The 24,451-nt window shown below is 38.5% G+C and overlaps 1 protein-coding gene and 1 non-coding gene across 5 annotated transcripts in view; one reads left to right on the forward strand and one right to left on the reverse strand.

Annotated features, from left to right (window-relative positions):
* Rgs7 (regulator of G protein signaling 7) overlaps positions 1-24,451 on the forward strand; it is a 439,988-nt gene that overhangs the window by 218,007 nt on the left and 197,530 nt on the right. For all 4 annotated transcript variants that reach the window (XM_070034266.1, XM_070034268.1, XM_070034269.1 and 1 more), the window contains exon 3: positions 22,288-22,384. In XM_070034266.1, the coding sequence (XP_069890367.1) occupies positions 22,288-22,384 (97 nt within the window). The remainder of the gene's footprint in view (positions 1-22,287; positions 22,385-24,451) is intronic.
* LOC138835866 (U6 spliceosomal RNA) lies at positions 8,915-9,022 on the reverse strand. The gene has a single exon (XR_011374756.1). It is a non-coding gene; the product is annotated as a U6 spliceosomal RNA (small nuclear RNA).

The following is a 24,451-nucleotide window of genomic DNA, read 5'->3' on the forward strand; positions in this document are numbered from 1 at the left end:
AATCTTTGCATGACGTAAGGCTTCTTCAGACTCTCCATGTGTATGGTCAAAGCAATTCAACCCGAACCAGATGACACGGCATCCTCAACAGACAAGGAAAGAGGCTGATCCACCAAGAAATGTAGAATCACTGGAAGTATTTTCTGCCTATTGTCTTAGGAAGAGGCAAGTATTTGAGTCTCAAGGAAGCTTCCCACTTATTTGTACAACCAACTTCTTCAAGCCTCGCCTACTGTTGGTACAGAAAAGATCAACAACCAATTTGGAAGGATGTAGCATTATCCATCCCTGTCCCCACTCCTGCCCACTCAAGCTGGAAAACAAAGAATGACTTGTTTGCTGGGATAGTAACTACAGATACCCCTGCTATACCTTTCTTCTCCCCACAGAGGCCCAATATTCTGGAGGATGCCATGTTTGGTGCCTAACACCACGACCTCTAATCTGAGTTTGGGTTTTCTTTTTTAAGGAAACAATCATATTTTCTCAAATGTGGTATGATTATAGTAGAGGGAAGAGAGGGGTTCACTAAGTCAAAGCCTGGCTATGTCATTTAACATAGTTCTCTTACAGACCGATAAGAGTAGCTGGTTTTGAGAGGCTTTGATCAGACACAGTAAACAGCATATAGAAGCTGATGGGGTAGAGGAGGAGTGATTAGACAAAGGTCCACCCAGACACAAGGCCCCTGGGGCCAAAGGTATGGCTGAGGCTAAAGAAGGGGTGTGGGCAAGTCACCACAGGGTTCATGGATGCATGTAAAAGGTGCTATACTAAGTTTCAGAGGCCTTTGTGATGGGACTTAAGCAGGGTTTTCTTCATTTCTTCACTCATTGGTAATCACTTACTCAGAACCTAATTTGTGTTCCTCTAGGCATTTGATTGATGGAGAGCAAGGTGAATGGGAAATAGAAGGCACAAGTATTAACCAACCTCATTTTATCTTGTCCAAAAATAGGGTCATTAGCTGAGTAGCAATCATTCAACACAGAGCCTGTGGGAAACTGTTTTTTCTTTTCTTTCTTTCTTTTTTTTTTTCTTTTTTTTTTTTTTTGGTCATGAGGCTTGAACTCTGGGACTGGGCACTGTCCCTCAGCTCTTCAGCTCAAGGCTAGTGCTCTACCCCTTGAGCCACAGCACCATTTGTTGCGCCCAGCAACATTTAAAAAATATATTTTGTTGGCTGGGTGCCAGTGACTCATGTCTGTAATCCTAGCTACTCAGGAGGCTGAGACCTGAGGATCATGGTTCAAAGCCAGTCCAGTCAGGAAAGTCTGTGAAACTCTTATCTCAAATAAACCAGTAGAAAGTGGCACTGTGGCTGAAGTGGTAGATTGCTAGCCTTGAGCTGAAGAGCTCAGGGACAGCGTCCAGGCCCAGAGTTCAAACCCCACGACTGACCAAATATATATAGTTGTTATTGTACAAGTGATATACAGAGGGGCTACAGTTATAAAAGTCAGGTAATGAGTAAAATTTCTCTTTGAACCATGTTATCCTTTCCCTCGATCTCTCCCAGTTTTTCCTTCCTGTCCTCACCAACAAGTTGTATAGTACCACTAGTGTCTAGTGAGTACCACTGATGTATTTGTTTATACTTTGTTCTCCTATTTTCTGTGTCCCTTTACCCTCCCAAATACAAATTAACAAATTAGACAAGAGGAAAAGATAACAGAAACAGCAACAACAAAATCTCTTGTTTCAATTTCTTGGAATTCATTTTGAAAAATATTATTTCATAACATCATATACACATAGCTATTGAGCCTTTATGATCTGCTCCTATGAATATTCTCCTTTGGTCTTGCTGAGTGAATGTATATATGCATATATGTGTGTGTATTACTATCCAATGTGTTTATTTGTAGATTTATATGCATATTCTAGTTATCACAAATGAAGGAAGCTATGCAATCTATGTTTCTTTAGGTCTGGCTTACTTCACTTTTTTCCCCACGTCTTTCCATTTCCTTACAAATGGTACAATGTTATTATTTCTGATGGAGAAGTAGAATTCCATTGTGTATATATATCACATTGCCTTGATCCATTTGTTCACTGAGGGGAAGCTGGTTTGATTCTATATCTTGTCTATGGTAAACAAGGCTGCAATGAAGTGGTTGTGCTGGCAGCTTTAGTGTGGCTTTGTGTTCTATTTGCTAATTTAGAATCTTGTGTATATCAGAGGAGAGTGCTACCATAAAATTAGCATCCTTAGATCTTTCTGCTTTAATACATGGTGAAACTCAAGGTGGCTTGAACTTGAGATTCACCTAAGTGCTGAGATTATAGGTATATGCCACCATACCAACCTGATGGGTGAATCTTTCTCTTTTCTATTCTTTTCTTTTCTTTTCTTTCATAATCAGTGATGGGGCTTAAACTCAGGGCTAGGGCATTGTCTCTGAGCTTTTCTGCTCAAGGCTTCTTACCTACTGTTTTAAGCACAGCTCCATTTCTGGTTTTCTGGTGGTTAATTGGAGATAAAGTGTCACAGACTTTCCTGCCCAGGCTGGTTTCAAACCACAATCCTCAGATCGTATTAGTGTGAGCCTCCAGTAACCATATAAATATGTTTATTTCATAGACTGTACCAAATGGGCTAATCTTTCAAAACTACCAGCTGAATGGTGTTTCACTAATTCCATTAGTTGTAAAGGCAGTTGAGGTGCAATTAGTATTTTTATTTTAATATAGTAGAATTGAATGGGAAAATATCATGCTCTACTGTCTACGATAGGGTTATACATTTCTTAATAGAAACATTATTTCACTGACATTAATCAAAATGCATTACAAACATTGAATATTGTCACATGATGAATTAACAACACATTCTACCTATTTTCATGAGATTTGAAATCCTTAAAAATATATTTCACCAACTGCTATATGGATGGAATGATTTAGGACTTAGATAGTTTCAAAAATTCTATAAATCCAGATAGCAAAAGGAAAACAGATCTTAAAGTGAATATTTCAAAATCTTGGTTGAACTATAAAATACAGTAATCATCACATGCAATAAAATAGACCACTTTTACTATGATTTTAAAAGTCCTCTCATTTCCTGAGAGGAGACTGTGTTGAGAAACACTTATATTTTATTTGAAGAGAAGACTGATATTTTTTGCAGTAGATTTTGTTTTAGTTTGACTCATCATTGATGTGCTCAGAAAATGTGCCTATGGTCCCTCTCCCATTAGACCATTCATGTCTTACTAACTGTGAAGCTTGAGCCCTTTTCTTTAATCCTCAGAACCTCAGTTCTGTCATTTCTAGCAGGGAATTAACAAGAGTCACATGATCTGGATTTTGTGGCTGCTAATAACAAACCTACATCCTATATAATACTGGAAGGCAAATCTTTGTTATAGGAAGTTTTATTTCTCCCTTCTTTTTTTCTTTAGTGAGTTTCAAGTCTTATGGGAGATTTTAAAAAGTTGGAAAGGCATTAAACTGATTCATATCTTCTGCTACATATATCTGCATCAACTGCAGAGAACAGGAAGCCAGCATCCAAAGCCTGCAACTAAGACTAGCTACTAATTGGAAAATCAGTCTAGGCACCTGTGACTCCTGCTCTTAATACTAGCTACTCAGGAGCTTGACATTCAGAGGATCAAGGCTGCTTGTCAACCCAAGCAGAATAGTTCATGAGACTCCATCCCAATTTATCAGATTGGGGCATGGTTCAAGTGGCTGAGCACCAGTCAAGCTAGCAAGTTGAGTAAAGTAAAGGTCTGAGTTTAAACCTTGGTACCAAGAAAGAAAAGCAAAGAAAAGAAGAGAGAAAGAAGAAAGAGAAAGAGAAAGGAAGGAAGAAAGAAGGAAGGAAGGAAGGAAGGAAGGAAGGAAGGAAGGAAGGAAGGAAGGAAGGAAGGAAGGATCCTTTTTTTATTTGTAGAGGAAGCTTAGATTCCATTTCAAAAGTAAGTTGGCAGAGTAAATTTGATTGTATTGTGGGTATGTTTTGTTTTGGTACTGGAGTTTGAACTCTAAGAATTATACTTGGCAGGAAGGTGCTCTACAGTTTAAGCCATGACTCCACTTGTGTGTTTGTGTGTGTGTGTGTGTGTGTGTGTGTGTGTGTGTGTGTGTGTGTGTGTGTGTGTATGTGTGTATGTGTGTACATGCATGCTGGTCCTGGGGCTTGAACTTAGGGCCTGAGCTCTGCCTCTAAACTTCTTCTTCAAGTCTAGCACTGTACCACTTGGACTACAGCTCCACTTCTGGCTTTATTTGGGGGTAGTTGATTGATGATAAGTCTTATGGGCTTTCCCATCTGAGTATCTAGGAATACTGGCATAAACCACGAGCCCCCTATACCTCCAGTCTCAACTGGTGATTTTTTAACAGGATGATGACCATATGGGGACCCAATTTCTTATGCGCCTTTTGTTTTGACTTATAATTTTCTCCCATGTAAATTTATTTAATTATACATATAATAAAAATTTTAGAACAGTATTAATGAAGGTCCCATAAGATTTGGTTTCATAAAATTCCAGTGTGAAAAAAATCTCCACTTTGATTTCACAGATTTTATAGCTAAAGTATATTAGTTGTATTCTGTGGAAATCAATGCCTATGTAGACATGTACACAGTTTGTCATGTAAAAGTTTAGTTTTTAAGAAAGCACAGTCATGCCAAGTGTGGTGCTGCAGGTATATAATCCCAGCAAAGCAGGTCTGAAACTGAAGGCCAACCTGGGCTACTTAGTGAGACCTTGTCTCCAACATTGTCCCTTTAAAAAAGGCCAAACTTAGGAAGAATCCGAGTCAGGTGATGTGTCCACCATGCAGACCCTTCACTCACTCTTTCATACCTTTTGCTGCTGCTGCTGCTTTCTGCTGGCACTGTGGACTTTATCCATGTAACAATTAAACTAAGCAAGGAGACCCTTATTACTGTCGAAGGAATCACCATTGGTTATGAGAAAAAGAAACTAATGAAGGCTTTTGTTCTTTTTTCATTTCTTTTTGGTGATAATAAAGTTTGATCTTAAGGCTCTGTACTTGGTAGGCAGGCATTGTCCCATTTGAGGATGTCACAGCCCTTTAAAACCTCCCAGCTTGTATAATATAACCATTGGGATCTACTTTTAACTGGAACTGGTGTGACTCCTTTATAAAAGAGACTGAAAACAGCCTTTTCAAAGGAAATGAAAAGCTCAATCCAGGATGATGACACTGCCCTAGGGAAACTGACTCAAAACAGGTGCCCAAGGCTGCCAAGAAGGGTAGAAAAGCCAGACCAAAGCCAGTCCCTCCATTATGTTATTTATTAATACAAACATACGGTAGGAACAATCCTTAGTGTTTAGGGCCCATGAAGGTAGGCAAGTGTCTTTCTGAAAAGGAAAATTTATCTTGGTAAAAGGATAAATGTCTCTTGGAAGAAATCGTGTAATTGTACCGTGGCTCTTTTTTTTTTTTTTTTTTTAGTCAGTCGTTGGACTTGAATTCAAGGTCTTAGCTCTGGCTATGATCTCTTTTATTCAAGGCTAGCACTCTACCATTAAGTAATAAAGCACAGGTAAATGGGCAGTGGTTGTACTTTAAATCCATATTTTGTGGTTTGTAAATACTTATGCCAACAGCTTACCTAGAGCTCAAAGTAAACCACATAAGGGAATAATGTATTTCTGATCAGTTGTTCGCTGTTACCAAATCACTGTTCAGTTTGACATCAACATCTGTCATTCATGGTACTGTAAGAGGATGTGGCATCGCTATTTTCTGTTTATTCCCTCTTCTATTCTTTCCTTCTGTCTCTGTCTCTTCTCCAAGCATACCTCCTCTGTCTCTCTTTTTAGTATATGTATGTGTGTAATTAAGTTTACATATGTAACAAATGGGCTAAAGACTTAAAGAGAAACTTCTCTGAAGAGAAATAAGAATGGCTAATGAAGACATGCTCAACCTCTCTATCCATAAAAGAAATGCAAATCAAAGCATCATTGAGATTCCACCTTATCCCAGTTAGAATGGCTACAATCAAGGGATACAGTTAGACCTATTGCAACAATGAAATGTACAAGATGCTAGGTGGAAAACCTAACTTTACAACTTTGCCTGAGGAGGGCCTGGGGGGGTGGGGAAGTGTAGTCCAAGAGATGGGAGGGCAGGGATGGTTAGGGAAAAACAAAGGAGGAGGCAACAATGCTTGATAAGAAATGTACTCCTGCCCATGTAATTGTAGCCCCTTTGTACAGTATGTTCTCAAATAAAATAAAATACAATTTAAAAAAAAAAAAAAAAAAAAAAAAAAAAAGAAATGTACTCATTACCTTGTTCATGTAATTGTAATCCCTCTGTACCGTAATTTTACAATAAAAAACATATTAATAATAAAAAAGAAATCTAATAACAACAGATGCTGGAATTGATGTGGCCAGAAGGGAACCTTACTGCATTGTTGGTGGGAGTGTAAACTTGTTCAACCACTTTGGAAAGTAGTATGGAGGCTCCTCAGAAGACTCCACATAGAGCTCCCCTATAACCCAGCAATCCCACTTTTGGGCATTTACCCAAATGATCACAAACAAGACCACACTAAAGCTACCAGCACAACTATGTTTATTGCAGCATTATTTACCATAGCTAAGATATGGAACCAACCCAGATGCCCCTCAGTAGATGAATGAATCAAGAAAATGTGACATATATATATATATGTGTGTGTGTGTGTGTGTGTGTGTGTGTATTTATGTGTGTATATATATATGTGTGTGTATAGAATTCCACCATGTGTGTATATATATGTATATATGTATATACATCTATGTATGTATATACGTATATACATACATACATACATATATGTATATACATCTATGTATGTATATACATATATACATACATAGATGTATATACATATACACACACAAACATACACACACACACATAAACACACACAATGGATTTCTGTGCCTCCATCAGAAAGAATGACCACCCCATTTTTAGGAAATGGAAAGACTTGAAAAAAATTATATTAAGTGAAGTAAGCCAGGCCCAAAGAAACATAGGTCCTATGGTTTCCTTAATTTGCAATAGCTAGTATATGTCTGGGGCAAGCAGAAAAGGTCAAAAGCTATGTAGATATGACCAGATAAGATGATGTTAAGTGAAATGAATCCCAAGTAGGGACACAAGTGGTTTTTTTCTTTCTTGTTATTGTTCCTAAAGTATTTATAATGTACCATGAGATTTTTTTTGTTTCTTTGTATGTTCCTCCCCCATGACATAACCCCTGTTTGCACTGTATTTGATGTCGGTGTTCTGCATCTTGTATATATACTTCTCTAGCTTGGGGAGGGGAAAGGAAACCACAAAATGCTTAAATAGGGATACCAGTTGACCCATTGTAACAATGAGATGTACAAGACACTATGTTGAAAAATTAACTTTACAATTTAGGCGGGGAGAGTTGGAGAGAGGGAAGGAGGGGGACTGTAGCTGTGGAGATGGGAGGGAAGGGAGAGTAGGGGGAAAACAAAGGAGTATGTAACAATGCTTGATAGCAAATGTACTCATTACCTTGCTCATGTAACTGTAACCCCTCTGTACAGTATTTTTCCAATAAAAAAGTATTTTAAAAAGTTTACATATGTAAATGAGTTTAAATTGTCTGTATATATATGTAAATGAGTAAATGAATGTTTAAAAATATGGAGAGAATGGAAGGTCAGGAAAGTGAATAGTAACAAATGGTCTACATTTGGAGGTTGCTGTAGGAACAGTCACCCACTATCACTTGTGTTTGGCCAAGACTCAAAGATAAGCAGAAAAGTAGGAAAGCTTCATAGGAGAAAAAGGGAAAGAAAACAGGGGAGGGGTCTGAGAGAGGGTTCTCTGATTGCAATTTGACATTTCCTGTGCCTGGTTTGGGATGCACAGTGAGCTGACTCTGGGTTGGAAGTAAGATCAGAATTAGGAGAGGTGGCAGTTACTACCTGGGTCTTGACCATTTATGGGCTCCTTACTATGGAAGTGGGGTGTGTCTTCCTGTGTTGACTCCAGGCATTGTGGAAAGGAGTCCTAGGATCATGTGATCTCTCCATTGAGAAACTATATTTAGGTTTCTCAGAACACTCAGGTATAAATATAATGAAAACAATGTTTATTCTCCTGAAACACAAACAAACAAAAAACAGAAGAAAGAGGACATTCACATGGACAATATTCAGACTGCGTCATCATCAGGAGAAAAGAAAGTCATAGCTCCACTTTCCATTGGTACAGCTAGATGCAGAGTGGCCAGTTCTTGGAAAAGTATTATTCTGGAATCACTGGCATTTTGCCAGTACATGTACACACACACACACACACACACACACACACACACACACACACACACACAGCACACGCACCCCATAAAGGTATTACCATTCTCACCTGGTACAGGAGTGCAAAGACTCAGAATGGTTGCATGTTCCTCTATTTCTGTAGTCATCCAATAAATAACAGACCTGAGATCTGTTAACGGTGATGGGCGATGAGACTTTCAACTCCCACTTCTTCAAGTTGTGTTCATGAAGGCAATAAAAAGGTAATGATAGGGGCTGAGAATGTGGCTCAGTGGGAGAGCGCTTGCCTTGCATGCCTGAGGCCCTGGGTTCGATTCCTCAGCACCACATAAGCAAAAAGAAAAAAGCCGGAAGTGGCGCTGTGGCTCAAGTGGTAGAGCACTAGCCTTGAGCTGAAGAGCTGAGGGACAGCGCTCAGGCCCAGAGTTCAGGCCCCACGACTGGACCAAAAAAAAAAAAAAAAAGGTAATGATGGAGTTTAAAGAGTATATGTTCTCTTTTTTTGGAGATTTTTAACAATTACCTTTAGAGTAGTTGTACAAAGGAGTTGCCATTGAACAAGGCAGTTCATGAACACAATGCATCTTGATCAATGTCGTCCCCCAAATATTGAATACTTCATGAATTTGAATGTCATGCTTGCACTGGGGGCCATGCTGATCTTTTCTGTGTCATTCCAATTTTAGTGTATGTACTGCCAAAACAAGCACAAACATACATGTTCTTGAAGATGATAAAACAATGAAGTCAATTTTCATTAATGTCACTATAGAAAATAAAGATCCACATGCTCTTCCTCAGTAGTGAGAATTACAGGTGTAGATTTTGGTGCATAGCAACAAAATGAGTATTTGACAAAAGGAATGTACCTTGCTTAGTACTTTGTGGCGGAACATGGATGTCTAAAGTTTTTCACAGTGACGGTGGTATTTTCCTCTATGATAAGAATAAAATCTTACAGAGACCTCTTGATCATTTTAAATACCTTTTACAGACTGAACAGCTTCCACATCTCTAAGAGCCACAGGAGCATGTGGATCTTTATTTTCTAGACTTGAGCCCAGGGCTAGCTAGGCAAGCACTCTACCACTAAGCCACCTTCTCAGCCCCTGCATTTCTCTCTCAAGAGCAGAACAGAATGAATGAATAATTACAGCTTTATCTTGGGCATGGACCATCTTTCCATAGAAGGATCTGAAAGAGGAGGATTTTGCCAAAGCCCTGTTTCCATCATTCCAGATAAAAAGAGTTGATCAGACAAATCATGTTGAATTTTCTCTTCTTTCAAGCTTGCTGTCCAGTGGGCTGGAAAGATCAATATGCTCCTCAAATGCTTTGAAAAATGAAATCTATTTGAACCTTGTAGTGCCTCAAATAGGCAGCACTACTGAAGGTGCAATTAAAGTGGAAATCCTTTTCCTTTCGCCTTTCGAGGGTACTTCTCCATCTCTAGAGAATTCTAGGAATTGGAAATTAAAAAATCAATGTAGGAAATAACTAAACCAGAAATGTCACCCAAAGAAAAAGGTCAGACAGAGCATCTGCAGAAACCAATTTAAAACATTGAAAATCAAGGAACCTAAAAGGGAAATGTTAAAATCATCACACACACACACACACACACACACACACACACACACACAACAGGTTAAATGGAACAATGGTACACTGGGACTGTGTTTTAACAACTGTGTCATTCACTGTTGGAGCATTGTGAAGTGCAATTTACACAAACCTGAATTTTCATATGTTGTGTATTATAGATAGATAGAGACAGACATGCAATATATATGTATGTATATATATACACATATAAATATACTAAATATATAGTGTAGGAATACAATATATATACACAGGATGCATACATATAAGTATTGGTTAATCTATTATTCATTAATTAATTTACTTTTATACCAGTACTGGGGCTTGAACTCAAGACCTGGGTGACATTTCTTAGGGTTTTTTTTGTTTGTTTGCTTGCTTTGTTCTGTTTTTGTTCAAGGCTCTAGCACCTGAGCCACAATTCCATTTCTGCCACTTTTTAGTGGTAAAGTTGAGAAAAGAGTCTCAAAGACTTTCCTGCCTGGGCATTGTGATCTTCAGATTTGACCTTCTGAGTAAAGGAAATGCTTTATTCTACAAGCTGGATCCACTGATAATAGAGAGGAGGATGAAAGAGTCAGAATCAGAATTTATAGCTGGTGAATACTGTGGATAGAGTAAATCAGAGGCTGGGAACTAATTTTGGAAACTTTGAAATAGTGAGGCTTCTTTAAGCTTAACTAGGATAAATAATTAATAGGAACTGTGTATGAATCCAAGTAACAGTTGATTGTTATACAGCATGTGTTACCCAAAAGCCTGGGGAACATAAATGCATCAGAAACATTTGTACAAATTGATGAATAGCAAAGACATAAATGGCTACGAGGAGAAGGTAGGATTTCCATCAAAGAATGGGAACATTAATTATTTCATTCCAAAGTTTTCATGCATTCACTATACTACAAGGAAAGCACATTTCCTTAGATGAGAATATCCTAAAATGGCACACTCTGCTAGGAGCTCATGGACAGCTTTCCTTAGTACTTTCTGCCTGACTCTTGGAGAGTGTTAAATCTAGGTCATGTTCTGTACTTTGTCTTTCTCAGACCCAAATCAATGGCTGTTTCAGAGATTTTTCTTTTGTGACCGTTCATTGATGATGGTATTTTTAAGGAATGTGTCAGTTTGCATTGTCTAAATCCTTCAGGGTGCATCAGTTTAAAATCAATTGCAGAAGCTAAAATAGTAGAGCAAAGATGAAGTAATTTGCAAGCAAGAACTAGCACTATTAAAAATGTCCACTCTGGGGAATAGAGAATGTTTCTCTGCCTTTTTTCCTCTTTCTCACTCTTTTTTTTCATGTGATACTAAAATAATTTCTTGCTAAAATTTCAAAAATGAAAAATAGAGAATGAAAATCTAGGCAACAGTGATCACTTCTATAATCCTAGCTGTGTGGGATGCAGTTTAAGGTTAGTTTGGGAAGAAAATTTCACTACTCCATCTTTAAAATACCAACAAAAGGCATGGATGGGGGGTGTGTCTTAAGCAATAGAACATCAGCTTAGCAAGAGGTCAGAGTTCACACCACAAGAGAAATCTCTGTGTGTGAAGGCACATGCATATATGCATGTGTAGATACTATGATTTAAACTCAGATGCTCAAGCTCTAACTTTGTTTCTTTTCTCCTGGCTGACATTCTATCACTTGAAACATACCTTTTCTTCCAGTTTTTTTGAGGGGGGAGATGTTTATTTATTTATTTTTGATAGTTAATTGTATATAAAAATCTAGAATATTTATTTTCCTGTAGTGACTGAATCAAGATCCTCAGAGCTCAGCTTCACGAGTAGCTAGGTTTATAAGCATGAGACATTAGAATCCTGAACAAGAAATTTTTTGTATGTCAAAAATTCAGCCCTATTAGAGGCTTGATTTGATAGAAATATTGATTTTATGTATTAGGGTCATAAGGATATGAATTCTAAAATATATGAAGAGTATTTCTCAGTAACTTTGGTCATAAATGCTTTATTAAAAGCTAATTTCTAGGACAACCAATATCAATCATACAAAACATTTACAGATAGCAACAGGAGATATTTGACCTCAAAGTGTGTGATGACAGCAGATGTTTGAAAATTCTCAAATAAGAAAAATGCCAGTTATATATATAATATTATATATGTTGTGGTTAAACAACAACAACAACAACGAACAGTTGAGCATGGTGGCATACATCGTCAATCCCAACACTCTGGAAGTCTCCAGCGAAGACTGGTGGATTGGGAATCTGAGGCCAACCTGGGTTAATTAATGAGTTTCAGGTCTGTTTGGACAACATAGTGAAATCCTATCTCTCTCTCTCTCTCTTTTTTCAGTCTTGGGTCTTGAACTCTGCGCCTGAGTGTTGTCCCTGAGCTCTTCAGCTCAAAGCGAGCGTTCTACCACTTGAGCCATAGCGCCACTTCTGGTTTTCTGGTGGTTTTTTGGAGATAAGAGTCTCACAGACTTTCCTGCCTGGGCTCAGGCTAGCCTCCTGAGTATCTAGGATTACAGGATTACACTGGCGCCCAGTGTGAATTCCTATCTCAAAGCACAACAAAACAAATCTATAGAAACAGTACAGAAATACATAAGGCAACTACTGATTATATTCGAATTGCCAGTGGCCTAGGCCTCACAGAGCAAAATAATGCAAATTGTTGAGGCATTGCTGAGCTAAAGAGAAGATGATATGTGTGTGCTTGTGTGTGCGTTTGTGTGTGCGCGTGCGTTCGTGTGTATGCGTGTGTATGTGTATAAAAAGTAAGTCATAAGAAGAAAAAGTGTCAGTAGGTAACAGAATAGAAGTACTAAAATTGTAAGGAGGATTTAATTATTATTGTTATTTTTGTTTTATTGGTGGTAACTTTTATTATGCTTGCTAGGCAAGTATTCTTCCTAGAAAATACTTCCCCATTCTTTTTAAATTTACTTTGATTTTCATATAAGGTCTCATGCTTTGGCCTAATTCAGCCTCAAAAAATAATCCTCTTGTCATGGCCTCCTGAGTAGGGGATTACACTTGTGAACTACCATCTCCAACTTTGGCTTTTATAAAGCAACCCCCCACCTCCAATTATAATACATATTTTTGTGCCAGTCCTAGGGCCTGACAATGGGGCTGGGCACTTTCCCAGAGCTTGCTGTTTTTACTCAAGGCTAACACTCTATCATTAAAGCTACAGCTCTACTTCTGACTTTTTTCAGTAGCTAGGATTACAAGAAGGAGCTACTAATACCTGCTTATAATATATATATATATATATATATATATATATATATATATATATATATATGTAATATTTAATTCCCGGCCATTTAAATCAAGATTTTTGCCTTTTGCAAATCCTAGTAATCCTAATAAACACATTGAACATAGTTTCCTTTTTGGTTGTTGTTGTTGGTTGTAGGGTTTGAACTCTGGGCCTGGGCACTGTCCTTCAGTTCTTCAGATCAAAGTTAGTGCTCTACCACTTGAGCCACAGCACCACTTCTGGCTTTTTCTGCTTATGTGGTGCTGAGGAATGGAACCCAGGGCCTTATGCATGCAAAGCAAGCACTCTACCACTGAACCACCTTCCCAGCTCCCATAGTTTCCATATTTTATCTATCTGAATAGTTGTTATATTCCTTAAGGCGGTTAAGAAATACTTTATTTTATTTTTATTTTTTGGGTCCAGTCGTGGGGCCTGAACTCGGCCTGGATGTTGTCCTTCAGCTCTTCAGCTCAACACTAGCACTCTACCACTTGAGCCACAGTGCCACTTCCAGCTTTTTTTTTTCTGCTTATGTGGTACTGAGGAAACGAACCCAGGGCTTCATGCATGCAAAGCAAGAGTTCTACCACTGAGCCACCTTCCCAACCCAGAAAAACTTTATTTGGCTCCAGGCACCAGTGGCTCTTGCTTGTAATCTTAGCTATTCAGGAAGCTGAGATCTGAGGATCACGGTTCAAAACCAGCCCAGGCAGGAAAACCCATGAGACTCCTTTTTATTTTATTGTAAAGATGCTGTACAGAGGGGTTACAGTTACATGAGTAAGGTACTGAGTACATTTCTTGTCCAGCATTTTTACCCCTTCCCTTATCTCTAATAAACCAGCAGAAAACAGGAAGTGGCATTTGGGCTCAAGTGGTAGAGTGCTAGCCTTGAGCTGAAGAGCTGAGAGACAGCACCCAGGCCCAGAGTTCAAGCTCCATGACCAACCAAAAAAAATAAATTAAAAAAACCCTTTATTTGAAACATATTACCCACACATCAAAAAGTCTTTCTGTAAAACCAAAGAAGTGGAAATACTGTATTTTCAATCTATTAGTTATTAAAAATCTGCACAATGAGCTGGAGAGACTGTACATGTAACTAGGTTTTCATAGTTTATGTTTTTAGTCATAATTATTTGTGAAAATGGTAGCTTTTCTGTATGAAAAGAGCAATTCTGAGTTAGACCTTGACTGACATCCACTGTAACTTGGGGAAAAAAATCACCTCAATTCTTGAGTGATCACAGCAAAAACAAGTTCATATTGCAAATTTTAATCTCATCATCTTCATTTAACTTTCATTAGATATTAACTCTTTTCTGTGCTCTCTTTCCTCAATCAGGAGTGTGAATCATTTTCTTCCTTAGAAAGGCTCTCTGAAGGAAAAAGAATTGTGGAGCCCCCAAGACATCCACAAAGCTCCAGGGTGATGGTTTCTCTAGTACCCACAGCTAGTACTTAAAAAGATGGGATAGACAAGAAATGAGAAAGAGAAACAAAAAACTTATTCCCTGTGCCATTTCTTTTCTGTCTCCAAATGCCTGTGCCCAAGTGTGGGTGGCATTCAGAAGTGGGAACACTTTTTTGAAATTTTGATTGATACTTTTTTCCTTGCAGGACCATAGCACACAAAATATTTCAGTTTTACTTCAGCAATTCACTCACAGTCAGGGTGTCTCCTGGCTTCATGAAATCAATAGAAATGATATTGTGGTAAAGTTCTGCCCAATCTAGCTCCAGCGAAGTTAAACTCTCATTGTTTAGAACATTCAAGAACCGGAAAGATTTTTAAGACAACGTTTTTGTTTTCATCCATTGGGATCCCTGCCTGGGGGCTCCACTAGAATACTTAGTACGTCTTCGAAGGAGTGCCTGAGAAATGTGCCAGCTCTTCCTTTGAGCAAGCAGGTGGGTGGGGTCTGTTTAACCTGAGCCATGTTTGAAATACATCATCAGCAGAGAAATGACATCTAAACTAATTATAAATTCTGGGAGGGGGGAAGAATCCTGTGTTGAAGTTCAATAGGGCTGTTCATCTTGAGAGCTGACATGTGACAATGAACTTGAGTGTCACATCTTCCTAGCAGGAAGACATGTCATTGATTTACTATAATGCACTGAAGGGAGAGATCGTGCTAATAAGTAAACTAGAAACCTGCCTTAGTAGGACAGAAGACAAGGGCTTAATGTATAGCAAATTGAGTTATTTTGTCCCAACTCAGAAAGTTCTGATTCTGCCTCTAGGTCATCCACCCCCTCCACCCCTACACCCTATGCACCACAACCACTTCAAACACCTCCAGAACAAATCTTTAATTAATTACATTTACTCTTTGACCGTGTATTGCTCAAAACACTCAAATATGTGTGCCTTCAACAAAAAAAAAAAAACAGCCTAGCTGTTCATTTTTGTGTCCATGTGTTTCCATTCTGGGCCAGCCTCTTTGTATTAACAACACAAGGATGAAGAAGTGAAGATTTCTCTTTTCAATACATTCCCAGCTGAAGGAAAACTAAGTTTTCCCTAAATTTTAGTAGTAGCTCCAATGTGAACAGTTATATAATATAGATATAAAAAGTTGTGAACACACTGAGCCACAGATAATCTCAAAGATACTTTACAAAAGATAATTGTTTTGCTTTTATCACTCATAATGAATTTGGTTTGCATAGAAAGAAAAGATCAGTTATGCCAAGTGTATTTGGTTCCATTCAATATCTTTTCTTCTTCTAAAGCACTTCGAGAGGCAAATTCATTTAGTAAATATGAGAGCAAAGACATTTTCATTTTGTTAGAAATGGATGCAATCTTATGTCTTGTTTCTTCTATGTACAATTTTATTTTATCATTTACAAAGTTCTTGCTTATGTGAACAAATATTTTCTCCTGCTTGTTCTATTCAATTTCAGTCTTTCAGGGGTCCATATAAACTTAGTCTTCTATGAGAAATCTAAGACAGAACATATCTACAGTCATCTCTGTCTAGTCACAACTTGACAAATTACTGTTTTTGATAAATAGTTGGCACTTGATTACTTTGGTCTTGGGAGCCATGACCTTCTTTGAACATGCAAAGGAAGAGTATTATGAGAATGGGTTGAGAATGGCTGTGCAGTCCACATTTTATTAGCATTGCTTCTAATCCTCTTCTGTGGTAAAATGTCCTCTACCACTGTGTTCTCCATTTTACAGATGAGCAAATGGAGACTTAGAGGATAAACTAACACTCTCATTCATACAGATTCATATAAATAGCATAGCCAGGATTCACACTCAGGTCTTGGTGTCATAACTTCATATTCTCTTATCACTCTATTTCCACTGAAGTGAAAATGTACTGATAGTTGGAAGCAAGTGCATTCATAGGATTCCCTACTTCATTTAGTATTCTCTTCCTCTTGTCTCAGACAGAAAATGGACTTTAAGTGAGGAAGTTTTCCTACTTCTGAATACTAATGGTATTTCTAGACCTCAATAATTTCATAACTAGAAGAGATCTTACAGATGACCTTCTTCTGAGAAAAATGAGATTTGCGGAGAGCTGGTCCATCCAGGGCACATCAAAAATGTTCTCTACAGTGCAGACTCTGGTAGCCCAGGCTTGCAGTCTTCACCCTGAGAAACCAATTCACCAGAAGGAAAACAACCCACGTCTTTACCACTCAACAGCATCCTTATGAATATATAGGCATATATCCAACTGGCCTCTGCACATGGAGTTCTGTATCCATGAACTCAACCAATTATGGGCTGAGTATATTCTTTAAAAATTTCTGCCTGGACTAGGTATAGTGACATAGGTCTATAATCCTGCCCACCCCATAGGCTGAAGCAGGAGGATCTCAAGTTGAGGCAATCATGACTCAGGCTAGCCTGTGCTCCACTGAAAGACCTGTCCCCCAAGCAAATTAAAACAAGAGAGACTAAAGTTATATAACAGAGGATGAACTGGTTCCAAGTACACTGGAATTATTGTAATGAAGCTCTCTTGTACTATTCATATATGCTAATATAAAAAAGCAAAAATGAACAAAAAAAGCCATCTGCATGGAAGACTACAGACCTCCCCTTGTCTTTATTCCCTAAACAATGCAGTAGGACAACTACAGATAGTGTTACTATTGTGTTAATCTTAGAAGTGATCTAAAATTGAAAATCTACAAGATGAGATGTGTCATTTCTATGCCAATTGTGTGTCATTTTCAGGTAAAGGACTTGAGTATGCTTAGCTCTTGATACCTTCAGAAAATTCTGGAGCCAGTCCCCTAAAGACATCAAGGAGCAGCTGTATAATACTTGATGTATCTTTTAATGCTGTAAAATTATATTAAAATAACTTGCACTCTCTTGCTGTCCAGATTACTGTGTGAGGTGGCCTGCTTTTAGTCTCCTTCCCCACCCAACTGCTCTCATCAATGGTGGGAGAGGAGATACACAAACACATGGTTGCCAGGATTGCTATAGAAACTCACAGCCTCTCAGTGGATGTTTGCAGGAACTTCAGGGGACTTGCTGGTGTGTTTTCATGTGTAGCTTTTGTGACTTTTGTTTTGAAGAGCCAGCTTGTTTGCTTTTGTTGGTGATGATGGTTTTTACCTGTGGCTTTGTTTTGAGATTTTGTTGCTATTGTTTTATTTGATTTTTTCCTCATTGTAGGTCATAGCAAGGTTCATGGATAAGTCACATTTGAATAAACAGAAGTAGCTGAATACTTTTCCGTGATCCCATTTTCAGAACACAAATTCTTTCTTTTCTTTCCTTTTTCTTTTTGTTGCCAGTCCTGGGACTTGAACTCGGGGATTTAGCGCTGTTCCTGAGCTGTTTTTTGCTCAAGGCTAACTCTTTATCACTTGAGCCACAAATCCACTTCTGTCTGTGCTTGTACGTGTACATGTGCCTGTGCCTGTGCCTCTGTGTGTGTGTGTGTGTGTGTGTGTGTGTGTGTGTGTGTGTGTGTGTGTGTGTGTGTTTAATTGGAGATAAGAGTCTCAAAGACTTTCCTACCTGCATTGGCTTTAACTATGATCCCCAGTTCTCAACCTCCTGAGTAATTAGGGTGACAAGCGTGAGCCACCAGCACTGGGCTATTCTATTTTTATATTAAAATATATATTTTTTCTATTGTACACATAATAGGCTCAGGAAAAATGGAAGTTTATAAAACATGAGTGCCAAAGTCACTCTCAGATCCTAGTCTCCTTGTCTTGTCTCCTGGGGACAGATGACCTACAAAGGGATTTTACTGAGAAGCACCTATACTCCTTACTGAGTCACTTCATTCAGTCTCTAGCCAGCTCTGGATGTGGAAGTGAGCCCAGGGACACTGAGAGAGGACTCTGTATCTGTCTAATCCAGCCTGGTTTAAACCATTAAGCAGATAATGCACAGGCTTAGAGGCTGATAGTGGGCAAGGCAAAGCAGCTTACTTTCCATTTCTGAACCCAGTGTCAGGTGAATCAAGGACAAATGACAACAGAGTAGAGTCATGGTAGATTATCTACTTTCATGCTTCTATACTTCCATATCTTTATTACACAAGAAGTGACATGTTAGAAGAGTAAAGGGACATTCTGGAAGCCTGATACAAAACTTTCCTTCTCTACTTGAGATCTGACCTGAGAACCACCACTAAAGAGAAACATGCACACCAGTATCATAGCATCACCTCAACTGCCAATAAAGCTATTAATGAAGTGTTTCTGCACAAAGAAGCTTTAATATATAAACCCAATCCCGAGCATACTTTCCTCTAACTAAGAGCAGGAGGATGTGGGTATGAGCTATAAGGCAAGGACAGAGGGGATGGGGCCTATTGGCTAGTTGCTCATTCCAAACCTTTCCTGGATATTTGATATGTCAGCATAGATTCTCTAGAAGAGGTTTAGGGACAGAAAGAGGCAGAAGGATTCAGCTAATGGTGCCCTCTGCACACACAAAGAAACATGAGGTTAGAGAGTAAATATTCCCAAGTATCAGGGATGTGTGTATGTGACATTGCTAATCTTGTCTATGTATCAGGTCCTAGATATATTGCTTCATTTAAGCTTCAACTATTTTACCCTACCTAGTCCATCCCTAGGCCCTCAGAAAACATTGTGTAGAGCTCATTAAAATATTACAATTAAGCTGGGCACTGGTAGCTCAGGCCTGTAATCCTTCCTACACAGGAGGCTGGGATCTGAGGATACTGGATCGAAGCCAGCCCAGGCAGAAAAGTCTGTGAGACTCTTAACTCCAATAAACTACTCAGAAAAAGTTGGAAGAGGTGCTGTGGTGGCTCAAGTGGTAAAGAGCTAACCTTGAGGCCAAAGAGACTTAGGGACAGTGCCCAGGCCCTGAGTTCAAGCCCCAGGAACCGGAAAAAAAATTGTATTTATCAACTTGTCAACAGGAAAATGAGCATTAGACAAGTTACCAAACTTGTTCAGACTATAACTAAAAAAGCTGAGAATCAAATACAGACCCATCTAATATTAAAATACATACTTCTATATCCCATTATATCCTATTTCTAACTTTATTCAGTTTTCTACATATATAGCCAATTCTGCCAGCATCATTTGTTGAAGAAGCTGTCTTTCTTCCATCTAATAATTTTGGCTCCCTAATTGAAGAGTAGGTAGTCATAGGTCTGTGGGATCATGTCTGGTCTTCAGTTCTACTCCACTGCTCCTCAAGTCAGGCCTGTTCATGTGTCAGTACCAAGCTGTTTTTATAACTATCACTTAATAATAGAGGGTTTTAAACATAGTTGTGCTGGTAGCTTTAGTGTGGTCTTGTTTGTGATCATTAAGGTAAATGCCCAAAAGTGGGATTGCTGGGTTATAGGGAAGCTCTATGCGGAGTCTTTTGAGGAACCTCCATACTACTTTCCAAAGTGGTTGAACAAGTTTACACTCCCACCAATAATGCAGTAAGGTTCCCTTCTGTCCACATCCCCTCCAGCATCTGTTGTTATTAGAGTTCTTGATTATAGCCATTCTAACTGGGGTAAAATGGTATATCAATGTTGTTTTGATTTGCAGTTCTTTTATGGCTAGGGAGATTGAGCATTTTTCTATGTGTCTATTGGCCATCCTTCTTTCCTCTTCAGAGAAGTTTCTCTTAAAGTCTTAGCCCACTTATTTATTGGGCAGTTGTTTCTTTGAGGATTTGTTGGTGGTGGATTTAATTATTTTGAGTTGCAGGTATATTTTAGATATCAGATCCTTGTCTATTGTATGGCTAGTGAAGATCTCCCAATCTGTGGGCTTTCTATTGATCTTGCTAGCTATGTCCTTTGCCATGCAGAAGCTCTGCAATTTCATGCAATCCCATTTGTCCAACCTTTCATTGATTTGAAGATATGGAGCCAACCCAGATGCCCCTCAGTAGATGAATGGATCAAGAAAATGTGGTATATATACACAATGGAATTCTATGCCTCCATCAGAAAGAATAACATCGCCCCATTTGTTAGGAAATGGAAAGACTTGGAAAAAATTATATTCAGTGAAGTAAGCCAGGCCCAAAGAAATATAGGTTCCATGGTTTCCCTTATTTGCAATAACTAGTATATGTCTAAGTCAAGCAGCAAAGGTCAGATAAGTTGATGTTAGGTGAAATGAACTCCAAGATAAGTATTCAACTGTTTTTTCTTTCTTGCGATTGTTTCTAACACACTTATAAGATGATTTCTTTGTTGCTTTGTATGTCCTTCCCCCACGTTATAACCCCAGCTTTCATTGTATTTGATGTTGGTATAACTTCTGGAGGGGAAGGGAAAAAATAAATCGTTTAAATAGGGATACAGGTGGACCCATTGCAACAATGAGATGTACAAGTCGTTGTTATGTCGAAAAACGAACTTTACAACTTTGGCGGGGGGGGGGGGGGGTGGGAGGGGTGGTGGAGAGAGTGGGAGGGGGGAGGGGAGGGGGGGAGAGGAAAAGGGATGGGAAGGGGAAACAAAGGAGGAGGCAATAATGCTTGATAAGAAATGTACTCATTACCTTGCCCATGTAATTGTAAACCCTCTGTACAGTATTTTCACACACAGAAAAAAAACAACAAAACAAAACAAAAGAATATACTAAAATGTAGTCATCATATTTATTTAATACATTTTCTATGAAACTAGAAAAATTAAGGGAAGGAATGGAAGAGAATGATGAAAAGGTTGATGTCAGTCAAGATTCATTGTATTTATAAATTGATTTGTTGAATAGTAACACCTTTGTACAACCACTTAATGATAATAAAAATAAGTCAACTAAAATTATAAATGTAATTGTTTTAAAAAGGATACTAACAAGGTTGAAAGACAGGAGGGGAATCTGCTGATTAGGCAGAAATTTATGGTATGAAGTTCATTGTGTGTGTGTATGTGTGTGCATGTGTGCATATTATGCATCTACGGACATCTGTGTATATGCATATGTGTGTTTGTGTGTTTGTTTTCATTTCACATTGGGAAATAGAACAGGTAGTTGCTGGCGATCTGTCTTGATTTTTTCACACAACTTGTAGAACTCAAATATTAAACCAAATTATTGGAACCTTCTTCTTAAAGAGTAATCCACGTTCTTTTAAGCCCTCTGTTTTCTTTGCTTCTGAGTTGAGTAGAGATAACTTGAGTCCCGTGAATTTCATATAACTGGTTTGTGACAACTTCAAAAATAAAGTTTTATCTCACCTTTTATGGCCACAGAATATGAACCCCAGAGGGAGACAGTGTTCCTCGGGAGACTCAGGATAAAGGTTTGAAGCCAGCCTAGGCAGAAAAGTCTGTAAGATTCTGTCTCCAAAATAACTAGCAAAAAGTGATGTTATTGGCATGGCACAAAGGGCAGTAGCCTGCTTCTAACTAAGCAAGCTCTAGGTACTGAATTCAAATCCAAGAACTGTCTAAAGAAATCAGAATTTTTACTATAGCTTAAGTCACCCTAAAACAGTCATATTTTTTTTCCTTTCTATTTTTCCAACTCCTGATAATCAGACTTTAAAATATTAGTAGACAAAAATAAAGACAGGTAAGAATGTGTGACTCTTCTTAGTTTGGAAAGATGAGTATTTGAAATTGTGAAAACTGTCTTTTTGCAAAAGCTCTAAAGTGTTTATTGATTTTATTTCTGTTTTTAGATGGAAGATGTCATCGCACGCATGCAAGATGAAAAAAATGGAATTCCTATCCGCACTGTCAAAAGCTTTCTGTCTAAGATTCCTAGCGTTTTCTCTGGTAAGTACGCATTCAGCTTAGCTCTGTTTTCTCCAGCAGCTTTGATCTATCCAAAAAGCTTATTCTAGCCATTTACTCTTGAATCTCTCTAACTGCTTATTTAATAACTACATACAAACACCCATGTTTTGTTCCTTATCTCCTGGCATAGTAGAAATAAGAGTAAAACAAAACATAAAATCCAAAATTCATAGCCTTACTCTGTTAGTTACACAGACAAAAGTAAAAATACTAAAAAAATTATGAAAATACATGAGGATGTATGATATGGGCCCCATGTAGCTGTGCTTGCAGTGCTGAGCAGGCTGCTGGGGCAGGAAGAGAGAGAGGGTAAATGGAAATGGACCGAATGTGAAAGTGTCTGAAATCCAACAATATCATTGTATGAGAGAAACATACAGACTCTGACATTTTGTATCACCATGCAAACGTTTTACATCTCAATGCTGTGATGACTGTGCTTGTATTAACGACATTCAGTGAGGGCTAGATTGCTATGAAAGGCAGGAGGCTTTTGTGGGAACACAATGGGTATCATAATTCCTACATCCAGGTGCTGAACGAATCCAAAAGAAAACATTAGTGGATTTAATGGATAACTGGGTGTGTGCGATGAAAAGAAGATATGGCTCAACATGTTTGTTTATAATTGTGTGACAGAGAGAATAAAGAAATCATTATTAGAAACAGAAAAACTAAAAATAAATAGGTTTGATTAGAAATGGATAGATGAACCCTAGAGAAAACGGTGGCAAAAGCAATTAGACGTCTGTGCTCTGACTCCAGGAGGCAATGAAGGGGGCTGCCATGGGGATTGGAGAGTGTCTGCCGTATTCCAGCATGGTTCATGGGAGAGTTGAGATCAGAAGGGCCAAAGCCTCTGGGGAGTTAGTGATGGGAGTTGGAGGCAAAGCTGCATATGAATGGGCGGCCTTAGTGGGACTCCTCCTGTACAATGGTCTTGCCATGTTTCCTGTGAACCAGGACCACAAGAAACAGTAGGTAAGCAGGCTACAATAGCTGTGTTGATCTCAGAGAGAAGAAAGGGAAAGTAGCTGGCAGATACAATAAGATACTTCCCTCTAATACACATGTGCCTTCTTATTTTACCTTAACTCACTTTCTTTTTTAGCAAAGTTTATTGTCAAGGTGGTCTACAGAGGGGTTACAGTTACATAAGTCAGGAAGTGAGTACATTTCTTATCTAACTTATTATCCACACTCTCATTTTTCTCCCTCTCTCCCTCCACCCCAATCCCCTTCCTCCAAGTTGTACAGATCATTTCCAAAATATTGTCTTGTCCAAAATATTGTCAAGGGTTTGCCCTTGTCCTTTGTCCCACCATTTTGTTGTTTTCCTTCCCTTCCCTAGTTCAGATAAATGTATATCCAATACCCATGGTACCAAAATCAAATACAATGACAACAGGGGATAAATCATAGGGGGGAAAACACAAATGAAACAAGAAATCATGTACTACATTAAAAACAACAACAAAGTAAAACCTCTCGTGACCATGTCTTGGATGTCATTTTATATGGTCATATGTACATAGCTATTGAGCTATTCTGCTCATCTGCTAAGATTATCCTAGGTATATACAAATTACCTTAACTCACTTTCATGTGCCTGCACATCCACCGTCTACTTCCAGACCATGCACATTGTTAAATTCTATTCATTCTGTAGTCCATATCTTCTTCCTCCTCCTCTAGCTCCATACTTCTGTTTTCTTTCTTTTTCCCTAAGAGTATTTTTATTACTTCCAATTTTAAATAATAGTTCTATGGTGATACAATTTTCATCATTAAAATTCATTTATGAATTTTTATTGTAAAAATATGGTACAGAGGGGTTACAGTTACATGAGTAGGGTAATGAGTACATTTCATAAGGAGCATTGTAACCTCCTCCTTTGTTTTCCCCCTACCATCTCTTCCCTCCCCACCACCCCAACTCCTCATGTCCCCCACACCCAGACATTGTAAAGTTCGTTTTCAGCATAGTGGCCTGTACACCTCATCATCACAATGGATCAACCTGCATCCCTACTTACAGCATTCCGC

The sequence above is a fragment of the Dipodomys merriami genome, unplaced genomic scaffold, assembly GCF_024711535.1.
Source record: "Dipodomys merriami isolate MVZ:Mamm:240054 unplaced genomic scaffold, mDipMer1.0.p SCAF_24, whole genome shotgun sequence".
NCBI classification, from domain to species: Eukaryota; Metazoa; Chordata; class Mammalia; order Rodentia; family Heteromyidae; genus Dipodomys; species Dipodomys merriami.